Genomic DNA, 24,692 nt, shown 5'->3' on the forward strand with positions numbered 1-24,692 from the left:
AGCTCAATTACTTTGAATGCTACTCATGAATTGGAGCCAAATTTAATCTGAAACATTTACAAAGTAAGGTTGAGTCGTCGAAATCGAAATTAGTCGATCGATCGAATCGAGAAAAAGTCTGACTATTTTTCATTAAAAAAAAAAAAATAGCCAATATTTGTTCGAAAAGCTCAATTACTTTGAATGCTACTCATGAATTGGAGCCAAATTTAATCTGAAACATTACAAATTAAGGTTGAGTCGTCGAAATCGAAGTTAGTCGATCGATCAAATCGAGAGAAAAGTCTGACAGACAGACACGAAACCGCTTTTATTTATTAGATTATATTCCACTTTCCAATATTTCATTATTGCTGTTTTGTCTCACTTTGATCATTTATGTACTCGTAAAGTTAAGGTTGTTGGTTGCAATCCATTAGCGGTGCGCTTGATTCTACCTGTTCCCGCGACTTGTGCAGTGACCCATTCCTCAGTCTCTCACCATTCGTAGTGCTGGTCAATTGCTCTGGAAGTCGTGTTCATTACCCCTCCACGTGTTCTTCACATGGCACCGATACACTCCTCTAAGCCAACAAAGACAAAGATTCAAGGAAAGGCTGGAAAATTTGCTAAGCGAGAAAGGAAGTGTATAACGTTATCAGAAAAAATCGTAATTTTGGACAAACTGAGAAGTGGTATGTCCTATGCATCATGTGCCAGAGAATACAGACTTAATGAATCTTCTGTGCGAACCATAAAAAAATGTGAAAATGACATGCCGTGACACATTGTGCTCCTGTTTCTGCTAAAGTGGCGCATCACATCAGACGAATTTATCATCCTTTATATCTTCGACGTCGGCATCTACCATAACAAACATGGCGTACCATTCGTCGTACACGACTTCGTTACTTAAAAAATCTGTTTTAGCACCTTTTTTGTTTTTCATTTCTGCACACAAAATTGCATATTACGGTGATACATTTTAATTTACAAAATTAATATTTAATTTTCTATTGCTATATTACTCCCATGGTCGAAAATAAAGATTTACCCCGGTATTTAATATGAAATATCAGCATACGCGGATTTGGTTATACGCGGTAATTTCAGGAACCTAACCCCCGCATTATTCGAGGGATTACTGTATATCAAAACCTTTTGTGCATCCATCAAGACATGTCCTAACATGTTAGGGTGAAGGTGTGCCATATCTGTGTGACCTTAAGATAACTCCACTAAAGTGTGGGTTGTCCACAGTAGTGATAGGATACAACTACCTAACCCCACCTTCCTCACTTCAGCACATTATATACAACAACTATGTATACGGCATGGCAAAAACATCATCCAAGTGTATGTGTTTTGTTTGTCATTGTGGTATATGTACTACACACATGAAAACTGGCCCTAACCAAGGCAATGTAAAATGTTTTCATGGATGTGAATACTGTGTATGCACTTGTGCAGTTTTAACACTAAACAACTTGATTAGTTGCAGGCTCGTAAACATAACTCCTCCTTATTGACAGAGTATTCTGGACCAGGTTATTGATAACATTCATATGTTTTTCCAGGACTCTGAAACATCAATTGAAGAGAAGAAAGACAAGTCAGATGACCCTGTTGTGGATTTGTTCCCAGATGATGATGCAGACGACAGAGGAGGTGAGTAGAAAGACACATTTAAAGATTTAATTGTTTCAAGCTTAACAAAAAGTCATGGTTTATTTCAAATGTACATGAAATTATCACTCCTTATATTTCAGTGCAGTGCATCTTTAGTATTGTCTTTTACGTGTGCAAGTGGCTATATTTCTATTCGTGACCTAACTCCCTCTTTTATTCATTCTCAGTGTTATTGCTGTTACTTAAAGATCCTTTGTGAATCAAATTCTATAACTCAAACCTTGGGGATGTAAAATTACACCCATATGTTTACTGTATGTATATTTTAGAAAGTTTAACCTCTCAAGATTTTGTTATTTAGGTGTATCGGCAAATGTAAGTGTCCCATCTCAATGTAGTTGTCATTTGGATTAAAGCATTGAGGATTCTTTAATAACTAACCCCTTTGCTTTAGTGATGTTCTCAGAAGATTTCACCCAACTGAATGTTAAGTTTCATTGAGCCAAGGGTGCATGATTGGGACAATATAGGGGTGGGTGCTTAGTTGAAGCCCCAATTTGTCTGAAGACTCAGGTCACCAAACCATCATTGGAGCACTTTTGGCACAGAGTTGGTCTGGAAAGGCATGACATGCTTCTATATGTAGATACCATACAGAAGACTTGAAACATCTCATTTTCCAGCCTTCACACAGTACAGGTAACAGGACAGGTTCTGTTAAAAAACAATGCCAACATAAAATTGGTGTACCCGATACTGCATGTTCTGTATATTTGTATAACACTGAAATCTGAAAACATTCCCCTATTATCCCATATAGGAATATGCTTATATGTGGGACAATAGAGGCTTGCTTGCTTTCTTCAGTGTGATATGAATATCTAGAACATAAAGTATCAGATGTACCAATTGTGTGCTGGTTTTGTGAAACAGTACTAAATATTTTCTGTGAAAGAGTTTTGGGAGAACTTGTCAGCCACTGCATTGTCGTAGTCCACCAATAATGGGGGCAAAACAACAGCAACAACCTTGTATCCATTGGTTTCTGACTAATTGGAAAGGTTTACTTGGGGAAAGTCTTTACAAAGGAAAGGGAAATAGGACAATGGCAGTTTATTAAAAGGACTGACAATGTAAAATCACAAAAATTGAATGGACAGGTGACAAATGGTGTGTGATCTAAAAAAAATATTGTTTTAAAAGCTTAATGTCACTAAATTGTCTTGACATTGAAAATACTTTGTAATGTAGTGATGACAATAGAATGGTTATCACTGGTTTCATCAATTGAAACTGACAGCTACACAATAGTTGGCAGTGGTCCCTGGGCCTTCCCATAAATCCTTTGATGAACAAATGTTGAACTGTAGTCCTTTCCCATCACCCTTTTTCCTCCTCATCCTCCTCTTCTCCCTCCCCTCCCTCTTCCTCTCATCATCATCCTCATTCCCCTCCTTCTCTCCCTCCTCCCCTTTCCTTCTCCTTTCCCTCCTCCCCTTCCTTCTCCTTTCCCTCCCCCTCCTCTCCCTCCCTCCCTCTTCTCTCCCTCCCTCCCTCCCTCCTTCCCTCCCTCCTTCCCTCCCTCCTTCTCCCCCTTTCCCTCCTCCCCTACCTCCCCTTCCTTTTCCTCTCCCTCCTCCCCTTCCTTCACTCCCTCCTCCTCTCCCTCCTCCTCTCCCTCCTCCCCTTCCTTCTCCACTCCCTCCTCCTCTCTCTCCTCCACTTCCTTCTCCACTCCCTCCTCCCCTTCCTTCTCCACTCCCTCCTCCCCTTCCTTCTCTCTCTCCTCCCCTTCCTTCTCTCTCTCCTCCCCTTTTCTTTGTCTCCTCCCCTTCCTTCTCTCTCTCCTCCCCTTCCTTCTCTCTCTCCTCCCCTTCATTCTCCACTCCCTCCTCTCCTCCCCTTTCTCCTCCTCTCCCTCTTATTTCTCCCCCTTCCCTTCCTCCTCCTCCTCTTCCTCCTCCTCCTCTATATCATCCTCCTCACCTTCCTCCCCCTCTTCTTCCTCTTCCTCTGCATCCTTTTCCATCTCCTCCTCCTCATCTTCCTCCTTCCTCCACCCTCTCCTACTACACCTTCTCCTCCTCTTTTCTTCTCCTCCCCCTACCTCCTCCTCCTCCTCCATCTTCCTCCTTCCTCCACCCTCTCCTCCTCTTTTCTTCTCCCCCTACCCTTCCTCCCATCCTCCCACCTTCCCATCCTCCCATCCTCCTCCTTCCTTCCCCATCCCTTCTTTGTCTCTTTTCCTTCTTCATTTACCCATCCACCCTTCCCCTTCCACTCTTCCTCACCACCCCTCCCCTCCCACCCTTCCCCTTCTTCCTTTCCCCTTACCCCTATCTCTTCCTTCCCCATCCTTCCTTCTTCCCTCCTCCTTTACTCCTTTCCTCCCTTCCCCTTACCTGTCCTCCATCTCTCCCACCATTTCCCTTTGTTCAGTGCCAATAACATGGTAAGGCCCCACTCTCACACAGCACAGACAGCAATCAAAGGTTTCATTCTCTCAGAGAGGAATCTATGAGAGGATACCAGGAGGGCTTGAGTTTCCAATCAATTATGTTAATAATTGTTGCCTCAAATTTCACTGAAATGAATACTGCATCCCTACAGCAGGTGGTAATGATTCCAAGCCTTCTCATAGATCTCCGTAGGAAGAAATGATGGCCTCGTCTTCCAAGAGAAGGTGCAGTGCTCAAAGACTGGTACTGGCTCTCCAAACTGGTCCCAAAATATCTCTGCCAACTTTTTGTTTTATTTTTTCACATTTTCACATAAGAAGAACTGACAACCAGCAACTACCCAACCCCCTACTTTGTGTTACTATAAGCCTGTAACAAATAAACAGACACCACATTTCTTGGAGGAGAGATGTACGAGAGGGCCAGAAGACTCTTGCCAACAACTGTGAGGATACAAGTTTCCAGTAACTGAAACTTGAGGAAACAGTAATCATTTTTGTAGAGGTGCTGGTCACATAAAACAATTGTAAGTTGCATTGATTGCAACTTCAGGAGTATCTATGATTACACTTTATTGTATTTTGTGTAAGTGTTTATACATAGGATTTTTAGCTCTGACTTGCATGTACAAGTCCATAGTTTTATATATTTATTTATTAATTTTTTTAGGGTACAGCCCATACATAGAAGAGGTGCATATTTTTTAATAGTTTGTAATTTTGTATAGGTTTACTCTATGTGCACTTAAGTTCTGTTATATATTGTGTACATCATGGATGTGTGTGTGTGTGTGTGCATGCATGCATGCATGTGTGGGTGTATGTGTTCACTTGAAATTTTCTTGTTTATTTTGTACAGCCTTATTCTGCACAGCCCCACTTGTTTCTTACTAAGTTTTTTTGTTTTTGCAAAGAGCCCAGTGGTTTTCAGTTTCCTCAGTTCTACTTTCCCCTCCTCCTCTGAAATCACTGCAAGCACCCTTTTTTTTTTCTTTCTTTCTATTCTTCTAGGTCTAAAAAGAAGCAGTGATTTCGGTTCTCAGGCATCTCTTGGTAAGTTGTAAAGCTAACAATAATTTTTGGTACTCTATTGGCAATGGAAATGTTGCAGTGCAACATACTTTAGCATGGTGATTCATCATAAGTTAAGGAATTATTTCAGCTTTTATGTTGAGAGAGAAACTTTTTGGAATATTAATTCTTGCTGGTTTCATTCCAAACTGAAGAGCTTAACATACTGTTAACAGTTGTTTATTCAAGTACTTTTGATAAACAGCTCTTTGTTTTTTGGATCAACATACCTTAAGATGTAAATTTTATTTTGACTAGCTCTATATTTAATGTGTATATTTTTTCCAGTAGATATACATTACATTACTTGAATTTTATCATTTATACTTTAATTGCATTGTTGGAGAAAATATTCTGTTATGCTACAGATCTGAAAATATGAAGAAGACTATGATGAATCACCGTGTTCAAAACGTACTTGTAGTTAGATTACGAAATTTACAATAACTCATAATTTGATGATGCCTTGAGAGCTTATACTGCAAAAGAGTATGTAAACCAAGAAATTGTTGAAAGTGTTTAATTTTATGTAAACTTGTTTCCATATGCACTGAGTTGGATATACCATATTTGTTGGCATGTAAGATGCACCCCTGTTTTGCAAGGATATTTTGATAGTAAATATTGGTATTTTGATAGTAGATATTGTTTCATGAGGGATTTATTGAGAATTGTTAAAAAACAAGTTGGGGAGGTTATATGGGAAAATTAATTATTTTGTCCATTGCAATGTTGGTGCTAAAAGTGACAGTGATACTGATTAAGCACAGTTTGTTTACAAAGTAATGGCAATATTGTTACATGCATATACCAAGGGCTCTTTTCCCCCATACCAGGGAAGCAGCCAAAGTCAAAAGGCACAGTTCCACACCCACCAATTTCATCCCCACCCATTCCACCCCCATTCCACCACCCCTCCCTCCCTCCCTCTCATCTTGGCTCCTCATGGATGATGTGTCATCCCATCATCTCGCCCATGGCCCTTGGTCAGAAGAAATGCAGCAAGACACAGCACATCCACAGCAAGGCCATTTTATTTAGTCAGCAACTACCCTCTCTATGTCCCCACATACATAAAAGGAGAAGACAAGGAGAAATCCCTTTGTCCTGCGTCAAAATATCATTCACTCATAACCACTCCCTAACCCCCTCCTATCCCCTATCTTCTGTCTTCTCCCTTCCTTCCTCAACAGACATCCCCCTCTTGCTCAACACCCCTTTCATTCCATCCATCGATCTCCTCAGTCACCCCTTCAAGTTCACTTCATCCACCTCCGCCTTCAACTTCTTTTACTAATCTTTCTTCACTTGTTCTTTCTATGTGCCTAGACCATCCCAGTTCTCTTTCATCAACCCTATCTCCCAACTCCTTTTCTACCCTCACTCTCCTCCTCACCTCATTGTTTCTCTCTCTTTGCAACCTTGTAACCTGGACCATACTTCTCAGACATTTCACCTCAAACATATTGAAACTCTTCCTCTCTTCCTTGCTTATGTTCCATGTCTCTGCTCCACACAGTGCTGTCTGCACATCATACAATCTTTTCATACAATCTTCTCTTGGCATCCATTCCCAAATGTCTATGTCTCATTATACTTTTTAATTCCCCAAGGCACTTATTTGCTTCTCTTAATCTACAATCCACCTCCACTCCTCCCTTTCCTGCCACATGTGACCCCAAGTACCTAAAGCTATCCACAACCTCCAGCCACTTCCAAATTGCTGCCATCATCTCCTCTTGTACATCTCATCACCTTACTTTTACCCACATTACCAATATTGTTAACTTAATTAAACTGGTATATATAGTTGAGAATATCCCTTCTAACAGGATATTGTAGCTAAATGGATAACGGTTCAACTTGGATCACCCCAGACCCCCATAGCCAAGCACCACTGGCCATTCTGTGCCCAACCATTCATGTAATGATGAATATGTATATAATTTTCTTCTCCGTGTCTTACGTGCTGCCAAATATGGTAAATTGGTAATTCCTGCATAATAAGATTAGGTTAAAAAAATGTAGACATCATTAATGCACAAATGTGAAAGGTATCCACATTAATTTGGTTTCTGTAAAAGAGTAAAAGTAGTTGTCATAGTTAAGCTACTATTATTATGAGTTGCTCTTATATGATTTGAATTTGTGTGGTCTGCTAATGTAGGATTTTGTAGAAAACTAATCTTTGTCCCTTGTTATGAAATACTATTGGTGTTGTATGTACATTGGGCTTTTGTATGTGCACAGTTCTGGGGAGTAGGTTCCTATGTGGTTCTAGTGAATAAAGTAATACAACTTGGTGTATTGGGTGATTGGTTTGGTTGCGGAGCCTGAATGCTTTGGATCCCATCCACACTCCCTTCCTCCCTTTGCCTCTCCCCCTCCATCCCTTTCCCTCCTTTACTGTATGTGCCCTTGTCCCTGTTCCTCTCCCACTCCCTTCCCCCTTCATCTCCCACATCCTCCCCCTTCCCCTGTTCCTCTCCATCCCTTTCCCTTGTCCCGTATACCGCTCCCTCTTCCAGACCCTGTTCATGTCCCTCCCCTTATCCCTGTGCTCCCCGTTCCTCTCCCTTACCCACTCCACCCCTTCCTCCATATCTCTCTACATTTCCCTTACTCCATCTCTCTCTACATTTCCCTTATTCCATCTCTCTACATTTTCCTTATTCCATCTCTCTCTACATTTCCCTTACTCTCATCCTCTCTCTCATCCTCTCCTTCATCCTCTTCTTCATCCTCTTCCTCTTCCTGTCCCATTTTCTTTCTCTGTCCTCTATCCTCTTTCTCCTTTCTTATCTCTCTCTTTCCTCTCCCAACATATATCTCTTTTTTTTTCCTCTCATTTCTCTTCTCTTTCCTCCTCTCATTCCTCTTCTCTTTCTTCTCTTCTCTCTCTTCTTTCTTCTCTCTCTCCTCATCTCTTGCTCTTTCATCTCTTACTCTCTATTTGCTGTCTCTTTCCTCTCTCCTCTCTCTCCCTTGCTGTCTCTTTCCCCTCTCCTCTCTCTCTCTTGCTGTCTCTTTCCCCTCTCCTCTCTCTCTCTTGCTGTCTTTCCTCTCTCTCTTGCTGTCTCTTTCCTCTCTTGCTGTCTTTCCTCTCTCTCTTGCTGTCTCTATCCTCTCTCTCTCTATCCTCTCTTCCTCTCTTTCTTCTCTCTCTTCTCTCTCTTTATATCTATCTCTATCTCTCTTGTGTCCCTTCTTTTTCCTTTTTCCTCTCTCCTCTTCCCCTCCCTCATCCCTACCCCTCTCATTCCTACCCCTCTCATCCCTACCCCTCTCATTCCTACCCCTCTCATCCCTGTCCCTCTCATCCCTATCTCCCTGTCTCTCCTCTCCTCTCCTCTCTCTTCCTCTCCTCTCCTCTCTTCCTCTCCTCTCCTCTCTCTTCCTCTCCTCTCCTCTCTCTTCCTCTCCTCTCCTTTCCTCTCTCTTCCTCTCCTCTCCTCTCTCTTCCTCTCCTCTCCTTTCCTCTCTCTTCCTCTCCTCTCCTCTCTCTTCCTCTCCTCTCCTCTCTCTTCCTCTCCTCTCCTTTCCTCTCTCTTCCTCTCCTCTCCTCTCTCTTCCTCTCCTCTCCTCTCCTCTCTCTTCCTCTCTCTCTCTCTCTCTCTCTCTCTCTCTCTCTCTCTCTCTCTACTCTCTCTCTACTTTCCTACTCTTTTTATGTACCCCTCATTGTATTTTGTATTGACTGATTATTGATTAATCTTCACTCAGAAAAAAAAAGCATGTACATATTTATATATCCCTCATTTCCTTCGTAGATATTTCCTTTACCACCTTTACAGTGTAATGTATTAAAGGATGGAAGCGCTGATTATTGGTAACAGTATTAAAAAATGGGCACAAACTCTGACTACAGAACATGATAGAGAAACACTTTGAGCAGTATTCTACTCAAACTCCTACAGTAACATGGTCCCAGCACTCTACATGTATACAAAAACATGCACAGTCTGATAACAGGATAAGCTCTTCACAGTACACCCAATCCCTTACTTCACTTAGCTCCCCCAAAATATTAACTTATGTGGGAAATCACTCCAACAATGAGTAGTAACTGCACAGGTACATTTGTGTTTAGGTCACCACCCTCTATTGGAACAGTAGAAACTAAAAACTGGCTGGGCAGCAGGTGGTCAGTTGTCCGGACACTCGCCTAATCCTGCTGCCATGCCAGCTTTCCTTTTCCTTGAGTGCTGCTTGTAACTCCTCTTTCATAATTGCCTTATCAATCTCATCGTCCATCAGTTGTTTTTATTAAAAACTCCACAAAACTAGAAAGCAAGTAGATTAGTCCTTTTGGTTGATTAGAAAAACTTGAACCACTTTGTTGTCATTTTGATGAAAAGTAAAATGAATACCTTTCATCTATTAAAGTAAAAACCTGATAAACTGACCATCACAGTGCCCTTTGTTAATAATGTTAAAGAGAATAAAAATCATCACATCAAACACACTTTGTAAGTTGATTAGCTTGTTCATGGTTCGTGAATGAAATGGTTTTAAAAAGAGTTAAAAAAAATGTAATGTTCTTAACCCCTTCAAGACAGGGCTGTGCCCTAACCTAGATGAAATTCTGACATTGAGAACAAAATCTGTAAAGGTTCCATCATTACAAAAAGGCCAATTGAGCTAGCCACTTGTAAGGACAAAGTCCTCCCCATAGTAAAGTCATTGGCAGTAAACAAAACAAAATCTTAAAATTTGCCATCACAAAGAAGGGGTTAAGTCAACAACTACTAGTAGAGTTTATTCAACACCAAATGAGTGTGTCATGGCTACCATTAATATACTACAACATTAGTGTGTACTGTATTGTCACTCATAGTGGAGTGTGTGTATCTATATATTATATAGGGCTCGGAGTTTTGGACATCCATATCAATGAGGCCTGTCATCTTAAATGCCAAGGGGGCCATCCTGAAATCTGGTAGGATGAATGGGACCTCCTGACGAGGAACAAGATGAGGGAGTTCACCCCATACAGAATATCTACCAGTATACTTCCACAGTTCTGCCAGATGGAGGTGGTTTTCAGCTTTCTTTGTAAGACATAAAATATTACATGAATATCTTTGGGAGGATAGCAGTCTGTAAGAACTTGAGTGACCCTTTAGTGTCAGGTTGTTGTTGAGTGCCCAAGTCTGGGAGGAATTCAAGCAGCTCTTCCTCAGTGAAGAGAGAGGATGAAGACAGCCTCACCTTTAGGTAGGGAAAAGTTACAGGTGCCCACTGTGTTTGTGGACAAGGTTAGGCCATAATTTAATTTTTACGACCCCCAACCCCAACCTCAAGATACTTACCATTTTTTGTGCTTAATTCTTGTCTGTCTTTGTGCATGTGGTTTCCATTCAATGTATGTCTTTTATAACAGAGTTGTACATGGTATCGTAGTGACTCAATATTTGTGGGATCAGTAGTTTTGGGTCGTCAAACGTTTAAACTACAATTGTTTTCCTTCTTCTTACCAAGTTCTATTTTATTTTTATTTCAGCGACAATGTCACCTACCCCACCATCACAATTCGCTCAGCAGGTTAATGCTGGTTACGAAATTCCTGCAAGATTGCGCACTCTGCACAACTTGGTTATTCAATATGCTTCTCAAGGAAGGTAAGTTGTACGGGAAAGTTGATTCCAATATTTTGTTAATTTTATCTTAAGTTAACTTCATTAGCCCAATCATTCAATTGTTGCAGTTTCTTTAACTGGCAACAGCCCATTGGTCCTCCCATAGGTCTCATCAAAAAATATATTCAACATTACAGGTCTTTTCTGCACTACAAAATAATTGTATGTTAATAGAAATAATCATATTTATTTTGTATGTTTATTACAGATATGAAGTTGCAGTTCCTCTTTGTAAGCAAGCATTGGAAGATCTCGAAAAAACGTCTGGGCATGATCACCCAGATGTTGCAACAATGCTCAACATTCTTGCTCTGGTGTATCGGTGAGTTGATGCCATATTTTGTGATCGAGTGGTGGGTTCATCACTTAATTCTTTATTTTCTAGATATTTCCTTAACTTTTCTCTGGGTCCTGTAGATTTCTCTTAGCATTTTTAATTGTGCAAGTGTGTTTTGTGATTGTTTTGGTTTCAGTTTGCTTTGTTAGGGAAAGCTATCTGTACAGAAAAATAAGAGAAATATACTGGAACCATAAAGTACAATTCTTCTTCTTCTTCTTCTTCTTCTTCTTCCTTTTCTTCTTCTCCCTTTTCTTCTTCTTCTTCCTTTTCTTCTTCTTCCTTTTCTTCTTCTTCCTTTTCTTCTTCTTCTTCCTCCTCTTCTTCCTTTTCTTCTTCATCTTCTTCCTTTTCTTCTTCTTCAGCTTCTTCCTTTTCTTCTTCTTCAGCTTCTTCCTTTTCTTCTTCTTCAGCTTCTTCCTTTTCTTCTTCCTCTTCTTCCTTTTCTTCTTCTTCTTCCTTTTCTTCCTTCTTCCTCTTGGTCTTCTTCATCTACTTCTTCTTCTTCATCTTCTTCTTCTTCTTCTTCTGTGTCTTCATCTTCTTCCTGAAGCAACAAAAACCCCCACCCATCCTGATCAGCAGTTACTTTATAGTAATACAGTTAGGCACAGGAGAGGAAAATTCTTGCCATTTCACTCTCTTTATGTGAACAGTTTCCACTCCTTCCTGTTAGAATTGTGCAAAGAGAGACCCAAGGCAACAGATTGATCATTTGATTGAAAATTGGTTCCTCTCCAGTTTATCCCTCCCTTAGAACTGGTTGTCACCGTAGTCTGTACATTTTACTTCAACGGTTTTACTTGCACACATTTTCATTGGTCTTTCTCTTGCTGTAATTCCTGGTACCACAGATTTGTGCATCCTCTGAAGGTGTGTACTTCTATCCATTTTATAATCATGAGATAGGAACAATTACTGGGACCTTCCTCAGATAATCCTGTAAGATGGATGTAAGAGAGTCATCTCCCTGCTGCCCATGTTCAGAACCAACTGAATTCTTCACTATCTGGAGGGTCTAAGACCTCAATTTCCTCTACTAACTCCAGACCTCTGCTTAGCACCCTTGCAAGTACCTTCCTCACCACATTATCCATATATACAGTAAACTACTATGGTGATATTGTACCACCCTGCACAACCCCACCTTCACCTCAGACTCTCCATTCCTTATCCTTTCACAAACTCTAGTACATACATATACAAATGGCTTTTTCCCACTTACAAGGGAGATAATAAAAAGACAAAGGCATAAAATCCACTCCCACTCATTCCGTCCCCCCATACTTCACTCCCATTCACCCCCCTCCCTCCCTCTTATCTTGGCTCCTGGATGATGGGTTATTCCTGCATCTTGCCCACTGCCCTGGATCAGGAGCAATGTAGCAAGACACAGGCTTTAGTATTCACATAAAAACATTTGACCACCCTCAATAGAATTTCCCTATCCCATACATCCACATGTTTCATAATGCATCTCTATTGTCTGTGTCATGCACATTCTCCACATTCATGAAAGCTCAGAAATCCTTATCCATTGCCATGTATTTGCAGGTCTGTCTTACTATTAAAGAAAACCTGGTGTGTACACCTTGCTCTTCCCCAGTTACTCCTTCTGTTCTTCTCTTAATCCTCACAACACCTTCCTGCTCATTTTACCAATTAAGTATACAAATAGATCTCTCTAAATCTTATATTCATATATGCACATACATATAAAACAATTCTCAAGATCAACAAATTCACCACAATATCATGTTCTTCCTCTCAGAACTCAGAAAACAAAAAGCTTCAAACACACATGAAAAACTAGCTCACCTATATTTAAAGTTATCAAATTTTTCAAATTGTACGAACACAAAATCCCTGGCACAATTACCACACAGAAGACATGAATGTGTTATCTTACGCAGCATCACATTTGTTCATTTCAAACAGAACTGTTTAAGTTTCTTACATGAGTAACTAATGGGCTCTTCTGGTGGCCAGAGCCAGATTTTTTTAGGGCTTAGTTAAGGTCTCCTGCAAGATATTAAAGTCTTTGGACTGATTGATCTGGAGAGTATTGTTTGGGTTCATCATTCTGTATCTGTCAGAGTTGTATTTATGATCTTTCTAGCTTTTTCTATTGGTTAATGTTGGTATGTGTTAAAATCCTGTATATCTTTTTCTTTTTAATTTATATATTCTGCTCATTTTGTAGTTTATATACAGTCATTGCCCCTTGAAGCCAGAACTTTTAGAGTTCTGTTTTGATGAGTTGCATATATCAAGTCCATGTTCTTGTACAATATACATACCAAAGGCCCATTATCCCTGTAAGGGGATACCCAAGTTAAAAAAAATTCCATGTGTGAACATGACCGTAGCAATTCCAGTTCTTCCTCATCACCTGTCTTCACACTCAAACAAGACAGGTAGTTTATATCTGGACTGTGTAGTGGAATTAAAGTATCCCTTGCTGTGCCCCATGCAATCATAATCCGTTTGTGTGTTGTTCGGGTTTTTGTGATTTTTATGGATTTATATGAAATGAGGGAAACATGAGAAACGTAATTACTTAGTACCTGTGGTGGAATTATATAAGGTCTGTAAAACTAATTGCAAAATCGGTCACAAAACAGGTTTTACTGAAAAAAATATTGAATTGCTGAAGGAATGGCCAGACAGTGGCTGCAAGGATATCCTGCCTCCCAAACAGGAAAGGATATATTTCCAAGATTTTTACTGACATTTGGAAGATCAAGAGACATTTGGACACACATCCCACACCTATGGCAAAACGGCTTCAGGATGAAAATCCCTAACTTCTCAGAAATTTTTCTGTTTGTACCATTCAAAGACGTGACCAAAGGAATTTGAAATACCACAAGTTGAAGGTGTATTTCAAACCTTGTGTTACAGAGAAACTGCATAAAGAAGAGGCTTTTATTTATCAAGAAATATAAATTGGGGCTTGCTGCAGTGGATATAAGGTTTTTAGACTGATGAAACCACCTTCAGGATGAGTGATAACAAGGGTAAGAAAGTGTGGCAATCTAATTCATCCCTGTGTGACACCCAACTGACAGCAAAAACTAAAGCATCCTCCTTAACTTGTGAAATGGAGTGGATTTGCCTCTGGTGGCTTACCTAACCTTGGTGCCCTTCCTGAAGGTTAGACAATGAACAGTCCATTCCATCTTCTTCAGATTTTAGATGAGCAATTGGCCAGATGTTTTGCAACTCGGGCAGAGGTACTGCAACAGGAAGTAGGATGGTAGGGGCCATGTTAAAAATGGTTGCATCAGAGTGAAATGAATAATATTCCAGACATGTCACCCATAGAGAAATGGTTAATCACTTCATCGCCTTAAATCTCTTGCTAGAGACCTGCAGCCCTGAGGAATCAGGCTGTAACCACTAGACAAGCCCTAAGGTCAGAAAGTTTGTGGAGTTGTCTTGAGTGAGTGTTGGGCAGTGTAAGGTAATGTTGTCTTTTGTCATTGTTTAGTGATTGCCTTTGGGGCACTTTGTCTCAGGTGCTAGGGCAATTTTGTGTTAGTACTGTTTAGATGCTCAGGTTGACCTGGTGTTACTTTTGTCATCAGTGATTTCTCTTTTGGGGATGCTTGATGAATTGTTGGATTTGTTGATCATCTTATATTTGTTTTGTGGTTGTGTATATGTTTTGGGATGGATGGTTAGTTGTAGAGTGAAAACTTGTGAAGACACTTGAACCATCCTGGAACTTGAATTGACTCTTTGTTCAGTTTTGGGCCAAAAATTCAGCTCTCCTTTGTCCAAAACTTAATGCATACATACATATACCAAGGGCTTTTTCTTTTACAAGGGAGGTAGCCTAAAGCAAAGGCATAAATCCACTCCCACCCATTTCATCCCCACATATACTCCCATTCACCATCCCTCCCTCCCTCTCTTTTTAGCTCCTCCTGGTCATCCCTGCATCTTGCCCACTGCTGTGGGTCAGAAGCAATGTAGCAAGACACAGCACATCCACAGCATTTAATTGGTGACCCCCTCTCTCTGTCCTGTCATCCAGAAAAAGAGAAGACAAGGAGAAATCTTTTTGGGCTGAGTCAAAATATCATTCACACATACTCCCTCATCCCCCTTCCATGTATCATAGCATCATCCATACATAACCATTCTCAACTCGCCTCTATCTACTGTCTTCTCCTGTCCTTCCTCAACAGACATTCCCCCCTCTCCCACTGCCCTTCTAACCCCATCTGTCCATCTCATCCTTGGTCCCCCCCCCTCATGTTTACTCCCTCCATGTCTGCCTTCCACACTTCTTTTAATCTTTCTTCACTCATTCTTTCCATGTGTCTGAACCATCCCAATACTCTTTCATCAGCCATATCTCCCAACTCCCTTTTCACCCTTGCTCTCCTCCTCTCCCTGTTTCTCACTATCCAGCCAAGTAACTCCTACCATACTTCTCAGGCATTTCATCTCGTACATACATATACCAAAAGCTTTTTACCCCTTACAAGGGAGATAGCCAAAAAACAAAGGCATAAAAACCACTCCCACACATTTAATCCCCCTATACTCCACTCCCATCCACCCCCTCCCTCCCTCTCAAACACACATGAACTCTTCCTCTCTTATGTTCCATGTTTCTGCCCCCATACAGTGCTGTCAGCACAATCACCCCTTCATACAATCTCCTCTTGGCATCTTTTCCCAAATGTCTATTTCTCATCACACTTTCTAATCCCCCAAGGCATTTACTTGCTTCTCTCAATCTTCATTTGACTTAAATCTCCACTCCTCCCTCTTTTGCCACATTTGCCTCCAAGTATTTAAACCTATCTACTTCCTCCAGTCTCTCTCCCTTAATACTCACTTCCAATTTGCTGCCACTTTCTCCCCTTGTACATCTCATCACCTTACATTTACCCACATCTTCACTTTCACACCCCTTCCCAAACTTCATCACTAACTTCTTTAATCCCTCCTCTTATCCTGCTATAAGTGCAGTGTCATGAATAAACAACAACTGGTTTATCTCCCATTTTTCACAATTTTCTATAACCATCTCCAATCCCTGCCCCATTATCCTTGCATTTACCTCTTACATCACCTCATCCATGTATTAATTGAACAGCCATGGTGACATGACACATCCCTGGCAAAGTCCCACCTTTACCTCAAACCACTCACTCTCTCCATTTCTAATTCTAACACAGGTTCTACTGTTCTCGTAAAAACTAAAAACTCTTGACTGCTCTTAACAGCTTTCCTTGTGTCCCATATATCTGCAATACCTCCCACAGTGCCTTCCTGTCTACCCTGTCATAAGCCTTCTCCAAATCCATAAAGGTTATGGAAAACATACTTACCTTTTCCCAAAGCATTCTCACATACCTTACCACAAAAATCTCATCCACACAACCCCTACCTGTCCTAAACCCACACTGTCCCTCACCAATTCCCTCTGTTCCATTCCTAATCCTCTCAATCAAAACCCTCTCATAAGCCTTCCCAACTACACTCAACAAACTGATCCCTCTGAAACTACCACACTCACACTTGTCCCCTTTTCCCTTATAAAGTGGATCTGTACAGGCACTCCTCCCATACTACAGCACTCTACCCTCTTTTAGGGAAACGTTGAACAATCTTACCAACCAGTCCACCATCACTTTACCTCCCTTTTTTAGACACTCCACACAATGCGCATCTCACCCAGGTGCCTTACCTGCTCTTGTAATTTTAATAACTTCTTTCACCTCATCTTTCCTTATTTCTCCTCCATTTTCCTCATTTGTCACTGTCATATTCTTAGCACTTTCCACTGCAATTACCGTTCCCTGCCAATCCTCCTTCACATTTAGCAACTTCCCAAAATACTTGACCCATCTTCCTCTTACTGCCATCTTTCCATCTGTACCTTTTACCTTTTCTTCTCTACTTGATTCGCCTCCCAATCCTCTCTTAATTTCCTTCCAAAACATCTTTTTATTACTTTCAACATTTTCTGTCATACTCTTACCCCATCTGCCTCCTTGATCTTATGCTTTACTTCTTTCTTTGTACCTCAAATATGATTCTCTTCTCCTATTTTGCAACCAATATGTAAATGCTTGTTTCTTCTCTTCTGCAACCTCATATTCCACCTAAAGATTATCACGATGAAAAGATTTCCCATGTAGATCTGTCCATTAGATCACATCAGATGTCACATTGTAATTGCAACAGGCACTTGAACATCATTCTAGATTTGAGGGACATTGAATGTATTTTTGCCTGTTGCCATCATTTATTCATTTTTTTTTTAATGATCCCTTAGTGTTGCTACAAGTCCTAGTGACTAGAAACCCATGACCTTGGAGTAATCAGCACCAGCCCTTTCTGTAGATCTCCTTGGGAAGAAATGGCAGACTCTTCTTTGTACAACTTTAAATATGGATGGCCAGCCTTTAGAAGGCAGAGGAAGGGAATAGGTTCCATTTATCATTTCTCTTTGAAAAAGTGGAAATAGAACAAGTGTCTTGGACTTGGTCCAGAGACCATGTGCCAACCCCTCAGGGCAGCACCCCAAGATTGAGGTAAAGATCTTGCATTATGAAATTGGATGTCATAGAGATGAAAGTCCCTGATGTCCAACATGCATGACCATAGGCAGGTAACCATCACTAATCTCAATATAGTGAGTTTTATTTGGTAATGATCAGAGGGAAGGTCATGTACAACTTAACATGTTTGTTGATGGAGTGAAGTTGTGCACTTAGTGCATGTGAATAATGTGGAGATAGCTTTTTAACCAAATTGTTCATAATTTAAGCTATAGAAAATTGGTTGGTATTTCTTGGTGCACTCTGTACCATGATTTAAATCGTGAATCATCAAAATTAGTAATAACAGTTGTCAGCAAAGATTTTGTTTCCAAGAAAATGTTATCAGTTTTTTTCATATTTTTGCACACTGAATCCAAATACATTTTCAGTTTGTATTATTGTGTAAAAAAGTGTAATGAGAAATATACACTTGGGAATGGATGCTAAGAGGATATTGTATGAAGGGGTAATTGTGCCAACAGCACTGCATGGGGGAGAATCATGGAACATAAGAGAGGCAGAGAAAAGTTTAAATGTGTTTGAAATGAAATGTTTGAGAATTATGTCAGGGATTATAAGGTGGAATAGAGTGAGAAACAAAGAGGTGAGGAGGAGAGCAGGAGTGGAAAAGGATATGGGAAATAGGGCTGATGAAAGAGTATTGGGATGGTTTAGACAAGTGGAAAGAATGAGTGAAGAAAGATTAATTAAAGAGGTGTGGAAGGCAGAGGTGGAGAGAATGAACTTAAGGGAACTACTGAGAATGAGATGGATAAATGGGGTGAAAGGGGTGTTGAGCAAGAGGGAAATGTCTGTTGAGGAAGGGAGGGAGAAGGCAGAATATAGGGGTGAGTGGAGAATGGCTGTGTACAGATTACATTGTGATGTAAGGGAATGGGTGGGGGATGGGAGGGGTAGGGGGTGGGTATGTATGAATGATATTTTGATGCAATCTGAAAGGATTTCTCCCCCATCGTCTCCTTTTCTGCATGAGGGGATGGAGAGGGAGGGTTGCCAGTTAAGTGAAGTAGCCTTGCTGTCCCAAATCTTAGGGTTCTGGTTGGAAAATACCTCCTAGACCCTCTTATGCCTTTGCTTTTTATAGGAGTGTCCCCTTTGTGGCTACAGAGAGTAGGATGCCTAGTCCTATCCTCAGTCTCGTTTTAGTTGCCTTTTATGACTCGAGTGGAAACACTCGGTGGCAGCATTCTTTATCCCCTACCATAGGGTTTGGTGAAAATGGAAACATATTCAGAGAAGTGGTACTGGGGGTGACAGCATAAGCACAGTATAATAAAGTAGTAGTATTTCTCTATGAATAGAAATTTCCTCAAACATAGACAAAATTTATGTGTAGCTCTGGTCTGTAGGGGTGCCCCATATAGATACTAAAGTAACAACTACATGCCACTGAGCAGATTTTAACCTCACAATAACATGGTATATTGCTGTGTCTTGCTGCATTGCATTTGACCCAGGGCAGTTGGTGAATGCAGGGATGACCCATCCATGAGGAGCTGAGATGGGATGGGTGGAGGGGAGTGTAATGGGTGGGCGTATACATGCCTCTGATTTGGCTACATCCCATATAAGGGGGAAAAAAGCTCGTGGTATATAGGTAGGTAGCCTTGCTGTAGGTGTAATGTGTCTTGCTACATTGCTTCTGACCCAGAGCAGTGGACAGAATACAAGGAAGACTTGTCATCCACGAGGAACTAAGATGAGAGGGAGGAAAGGGTGGTGGATGAGAGTAAAATGGGTGGGAGTAGGTATTGGCCTTTTGACTTCTACCTCCCTTGTTAGTGGGAGCCCATGGTATGTAGATATAGATTATTGTCACAACTCTAAATCACCCAATCACAGTGTTATCTGCAAACAACAACTGGCTCACCATCTTCCATCCTATCTCACCAACTCTAAACCTCTACCTAGCATTCTTGCATCTACCTCTCTTACCACATTGTCCATATACACATTGAACAACCATGATAACTTCCCTTAACCCAGAAACAGCTGTACCTTCACCACAAACCATTCACATATTCTATTTCTGACTCTCATACATTGGTAATTCTGGATGTGAGGTGCTTTACCACTGTTAACATTGGAAGGAAATTTTGTCTAAGAGATCTATAGCAAAGATAAACCTCGACTCTTTAGTGAAATAACAGGAAAAAAGGGAGATAAAGGAAATTAGAGTCTTGTTAGAATAAACCATATTTACCTTTTCTTTCAGAGACCAGAATAAATACAAGGAAGCAGCAAATCTTCTCAATGATGCTCTAGCAATAAGAGAGAAAACTCTTGGAGAAAATCACCCTGCAGTCGCTGCTACGCTAAATAATTTGGCGGTATGTATATGAATACCAAAATTTATACAGTTTAGAGAGTGGAAAATGAGAATAATAAGAGGGAGAATATGAATGAAAACTGAAAGGGACATTCTCATCAGCTTTGTATTTGAACAGATAAGGTGGGGGATTGTCATATAGGGAAGGAGTCAGTTTAAACCAGACCTGAGCAGCAACACAAAGCCTTGGAGTGGAACACCATGCTGTGTTGTTTTAGACCCAAACCATATGGCAGTCTTGCTTAAATAGTGATTCAGTAGGTTTTATGTGGGAAATAACTAGTATTTTTTTTTTTTTTTTTTTTTTTTTCCCTCAAGTATATGAAATTTAGTATCAGTAGTGCTAATTTGAAATTAACCCCCCATCCCCAATTTTCCTTGTGCTTTACTTGAGTAATTTATAGATTAGCTATCAATGAAAATCCTGTTCATTGCAAACAATATTTTATAATCTAATTGTATTGGATGATCATTTTTGTTTCCCATCTTGATGTCTAAAAGTAAGTTATCTCTCATAATTTGTGGTCATTATCTTCTTAATAATAGTTGCTCCATTCTAAGATGACTTGTTTATTTTATTTTAATTTTTTTTCCCATGTCAATTCCAGGTGTTGTATGGAAAGCGTGGAAAGTATCGGGAAGCAGAACCCCTCTGCAAACGTGCGTTGGAGATACGAGAAAAAGTATTAGGGAGGGACCATCCTGATGTTGCAAAACAGCTCAACAATTTAGCACTACTCTGTCAAAATCAGGTAATTTATTTATATCTTCACATATATTACTTGTAAACTATTGTATAGTTGTATATATCTTTCTAAAGTGTGCATCTGTATATATATGTATATATACATGTGTATTGGTGTGATATATATATATATATATATGCTGAAAAACATTGGGAAAATGACGTACTGAAAATTTTGCCTACATATGTATTGGTGTGATATGCATGCATGTATGTGTGTGTATATAAATGTACATACACCTTTATAAGGGGGAAAGGAAATTTGGGTATGTTTATGGGTGTGTGTATATATATAATGTATGTATGTATATATATGTATATATATATATTATATATATTATATGCATAACTTTCTGTGTGTCTAGGTGTTGTATGTCCCATTTGCATGCAAGGGTTCCTCAAAACTGAATAGAATTATCTGTTGTTGGCCAGCACAAAATACTTGCATATCAAATTCAATGTAATGGATAGGAATGGATTATAGTGATGTCTCCATTACAGTATTTCAATAGCCCATTTGTTTTGCATTAACCACCACATAGTCCTTAAATATATTAGGTTTAGCATATATACACATCAAAATGCCATCTCCCCTCTTATTAGGGGGGCAGCTGTATCAATGTGTACACTCACCTACATCCATCTAAAAAGTACTCATCATCCGATCCATCTTGGCACGAAGTGGATGAGTTATCCCTGTACCCCACTGGGTCAAAGGCAATGCAGTATAACACAGTGCATCCACAGCAGGGCCTAACAGCCAAAGCTAGTTTACCTTGATTGTATCATTATGTGGAAAGAGAAAGCACACACAAACACATACATACATACATACATCCAAAGGATGTGAAGAAATAGTTTTCTGTGTAGATGTAAAAATACTTGGAATAACTTGGAATGTGTTATAGTCCAAGCTTGAGCAATACATGAATTAAAATCTAAATATACATACATATACAAAAGGCTTTTTCCCTCTTACAAGGGAGGTAGCCAAAAAACAAAAGAATAAAAACTATTCCCACCCATTTCATCCCTTGCATACTCCACTCCCCTCCACCCTCTTTCCTACTTCTTATCTTGGCACCTCCTGGATAAATGGTCATCCCTGCATCACGGCCACTACCCTGGGTCAGAAGCAGTGTCGAAAGATACAGCACATCCACAGCAAGGCCACTTCATTAAATCGGCAACCCCCCCTCTCCATACCCTCACACAGAAAAGGAGAAGACAGGAAGAAATCCCTTTGGGCTGCATCAATTTATTTCTCACACATACTCCCTCACCCCCCATCCCCCACCCACTCCTCCTCATGCATCACAGCATCATCCATGCATCCTAGCCTCAAATTCATGTATAGTTCCAACTTAATATATATCCTGCATTTCTAGTTATCATCAATCTAAATATGATAATTGGAAATACATACATATACCAAAGGCTTTTTCCCCCTACATGGGGGGTAGCCAAAAAGAAAAAGGCATAGAAACCACTCCCACCCATTCCATTTTCTATATATCCCACTCCCCTCCACCCTCCTCCCTCCCTCTTATCTTGGCACCTCCTGGATGACGGGTCATCCCTGCATCCTGTCCACTGCCCTGGGTCAGAAGCAGTGTCGCAAGACACAGCACATCCACAGCAAGGTTGCTTCATGAATTCAGCGACCCCCCCCTCTCCACTGGATATGTATTAAGTTGGATCTATACATGAATTTGAAGCTAGGAATGATAAGATTGGAGAGTACTACAGTTAATAAGGGGAGGCTCCACAGTGAAGTAAAAAATATTTATAAAAAAAAAAGTTCTCAATATTTTTTGTTCAAACTTCCAGGTTTTGTTTAAAATTTAGACGTTGATGTTTTGCCAAAATAAGAACTTGTTGTGTTATGACGTCATACCGATGTTAAGACTTCATAAGTAAATGAAAATCGTAATATTTGTCCCAGAGACCCCAGCTTTTGCATGGTAATACTTAAATAACATATAAACATCCTGTAGTTTTGTTTTTTGTTAAAAATTTCCATACGTCGCAAGAAATTGCTGTCGCAAATATGTGTATATATATTTTTTTCATGACGTCCGTATTTTTCGTCAATTAAACGCTCCCAAGGCTTAACTTTACACTTTATAAAAAAAAAGCAAAACTACACGATGTACACACCCAAATTGTATAACTATGAGAATTTTCAAGAAGCTCTAAATGTTTCTCTTTTCTTAGTGAATTTTTAAAAGCGTATTTTTCTCATTTTGAGAAAAAGGGATTTAAAAGTTTCAGTGTCATGTATCTTGGGTAATTATCGTACGATTTGTATTATTTTCACACACATGATTGTATAACATATAGTGAATACAATTAGCAAAAATCAACTTTTTACTACGAGAAAGTGTTGTAAAAGTAGGGTCACGATGGATCATTTCACCAGATGTTGACGGCAGTGAGGTCAATTAAACGCTCCCGAGGCTTAACTTAGCACTTTATAAAAAAAAGCAAAACTACATGATGTACACACACCCAAATTGTATAACTATGAGAATTTTCAAGAAGCTCTAACTGTTTCTCTTTTTTTGGTGAATTTTTAAATGCGTATTTTTCTCATTTTGAGAAAAAGGGATTTAAAAGTTTCAGTGTCATGTATCTTGGGTAATTATCGTACGATTTGTATTATTTTCACACACTTGATTGTATTACACATAGTGAATACAATTAGCAAAAATCAACTTTTACTACGAGAAAGTGTCGTAAAAGTAGGGTCACGATGGATCATTTCACCTGATGTTGACAGCAGTGAGGTCTCCTCCAACTCATGTTGCCTCCCAATGTCCATTTTTTCTAATTTCTTTTTTCTACGTACCTCAATCATTTTCTTGCTGTTTGATCTATCTATTATGACACAATTTCTAAGTAAAAAGTTTGCGTGAGAGAATATGAATGAATATGGTGTGAGAGAAAAAGTAATGCACTTCACACATTCAAACAATTAGGCTAACTGATGATTGTATGCTTTATAAATAAGCCAATAACCAATTCATCATACAATCGTACGTCTGGCAGCCTTGTAGTACAATATACAGCACTCGACTTAGACACCCGCACGTAAAAGCAAGAATGAAACGTTGATTTCTACTGCGCAAGAGTTAAATCCCCATGCGCCATCTTTAAATGGATACGCCCTTATGCCCTTTAAACTGTTGTACATGTCTGCTGTGGTAAAAAAAAAATACTACCCAATAGGTTCGTATTACATTAAGGTGCATAAATCACGTAAAAAATAAAATTACATTTTTTGAAAATATTTTGCCTATTTCACTGTGGAGCCTCCCCTTAAATGAGAAATAGACATTTGGGAATGGATGCCAAGAGGAGATTGTATGAAGGAGTGATTGTGCCAACAGCACTGTACGGGGGCAGAAGCACGGAACATAAGAGGAGTAGTCTGAATGTGTTTGAGATGAGGTGGCTGAGAAGCATGATAGGTGTTACTAGGCTGGATAGAGTGAAAAATGAGGAGGTGAGGAGAAGAACTGGGGTGGAGAGGGAGTTGGGAGATAGGGTTGATGAAAGAGTATTGGGATGGTTTGGACACATGGAAAGAATGAGTGAAGAAAGACTAGTAAAAGAGGTGTGGAAAGAGTGAACATGAGGGGTCAACCTAGGATGAGGTGGATGGATGGGGTAAAAAGGGCATTGGGAAAGAGGGGAATGTCTTTTGAGGAAGGATGGGAGAGGACAGAAGATAGGGATGAATGGAGAATGGTTGTGTATGGATGATGCTGTGATGAACAAGGTGGAGTGGATTGGGGATGAGGGAGTATGTGTGAGAAATAAATTGATGCAGCCTGAAGGGATTTCTCCCCATCTCCTTTTCTGCATGAGGGGACAGAGAAGGGGGGGCGGTTGCAGATTTAATGGAGCAGC

At 40.0% G+C, this 24,692-nt stretch overlaps 1 protein-coding gene across 15 annotated transcripts in view; it reads left to right on the forward strand.

Annotated features, from left to right (window-relative positions):
• Nucleotides 1-24,692, forward strand: part of Klc (kinesin light chain) — a 113,579-nt gene that overhangs the window by 53,357 nt on the left and 35,530 nt on the right. For 13 of the 15 annotated variants that reach the window (XM_076190801.1, XM_076190800.1, XM_076190799.1 and 10 more), the window contains 6 exons: nucleotides 1,557-1,647; nucleotides 5,078-5,119; nucleotides 10,641-10,758; nucleotides 10,985-11,098; nucleotides 19,919-20,033; nucleotides 20,641-20,784. In XM_076190801.1, the coding sequence (XP_076046916.1) occupies nucleotides 1,557-1,647; nucleotides 5,078-5,119; nucleotides 10,641-10,758; nucleotides 10,985-11,098; nucleotides 19,919-20,033; nucleotides 20,641-20,784 (624 nt within the window). The remainder of the gene's footprint in view (nucleotides 1-1,556; nucleotides 1,648-5,077; nucleotides 5,120-10,640; nucleotides 10,759-10,984; nucleotides 11,099-19,918; nucleotides 20,034-20,640; nucleotides 20,785-24,692) is intronic. The other 2 variants (XM_076190797.1, XM_076190804.1) reach the window with 1 other exon arrangement.

The sequence above is a fragment of the Oratosquilla oratoria genome, chromosome 9, assembly GCF_046742065.1.
Source record: "Oratosquilla oratoria isolate Oo_2021 chromosome 9, ASM4674206v1, whole genome shotgun sequence".
Taxonomy (NCBI): domain Eukaryota; kingdom Metazoa; phylum Arthropoda; class Malacostraca; order Stomatopoda; family Squillidae; genus Oratosquilla; species Oratosquilla oratoria.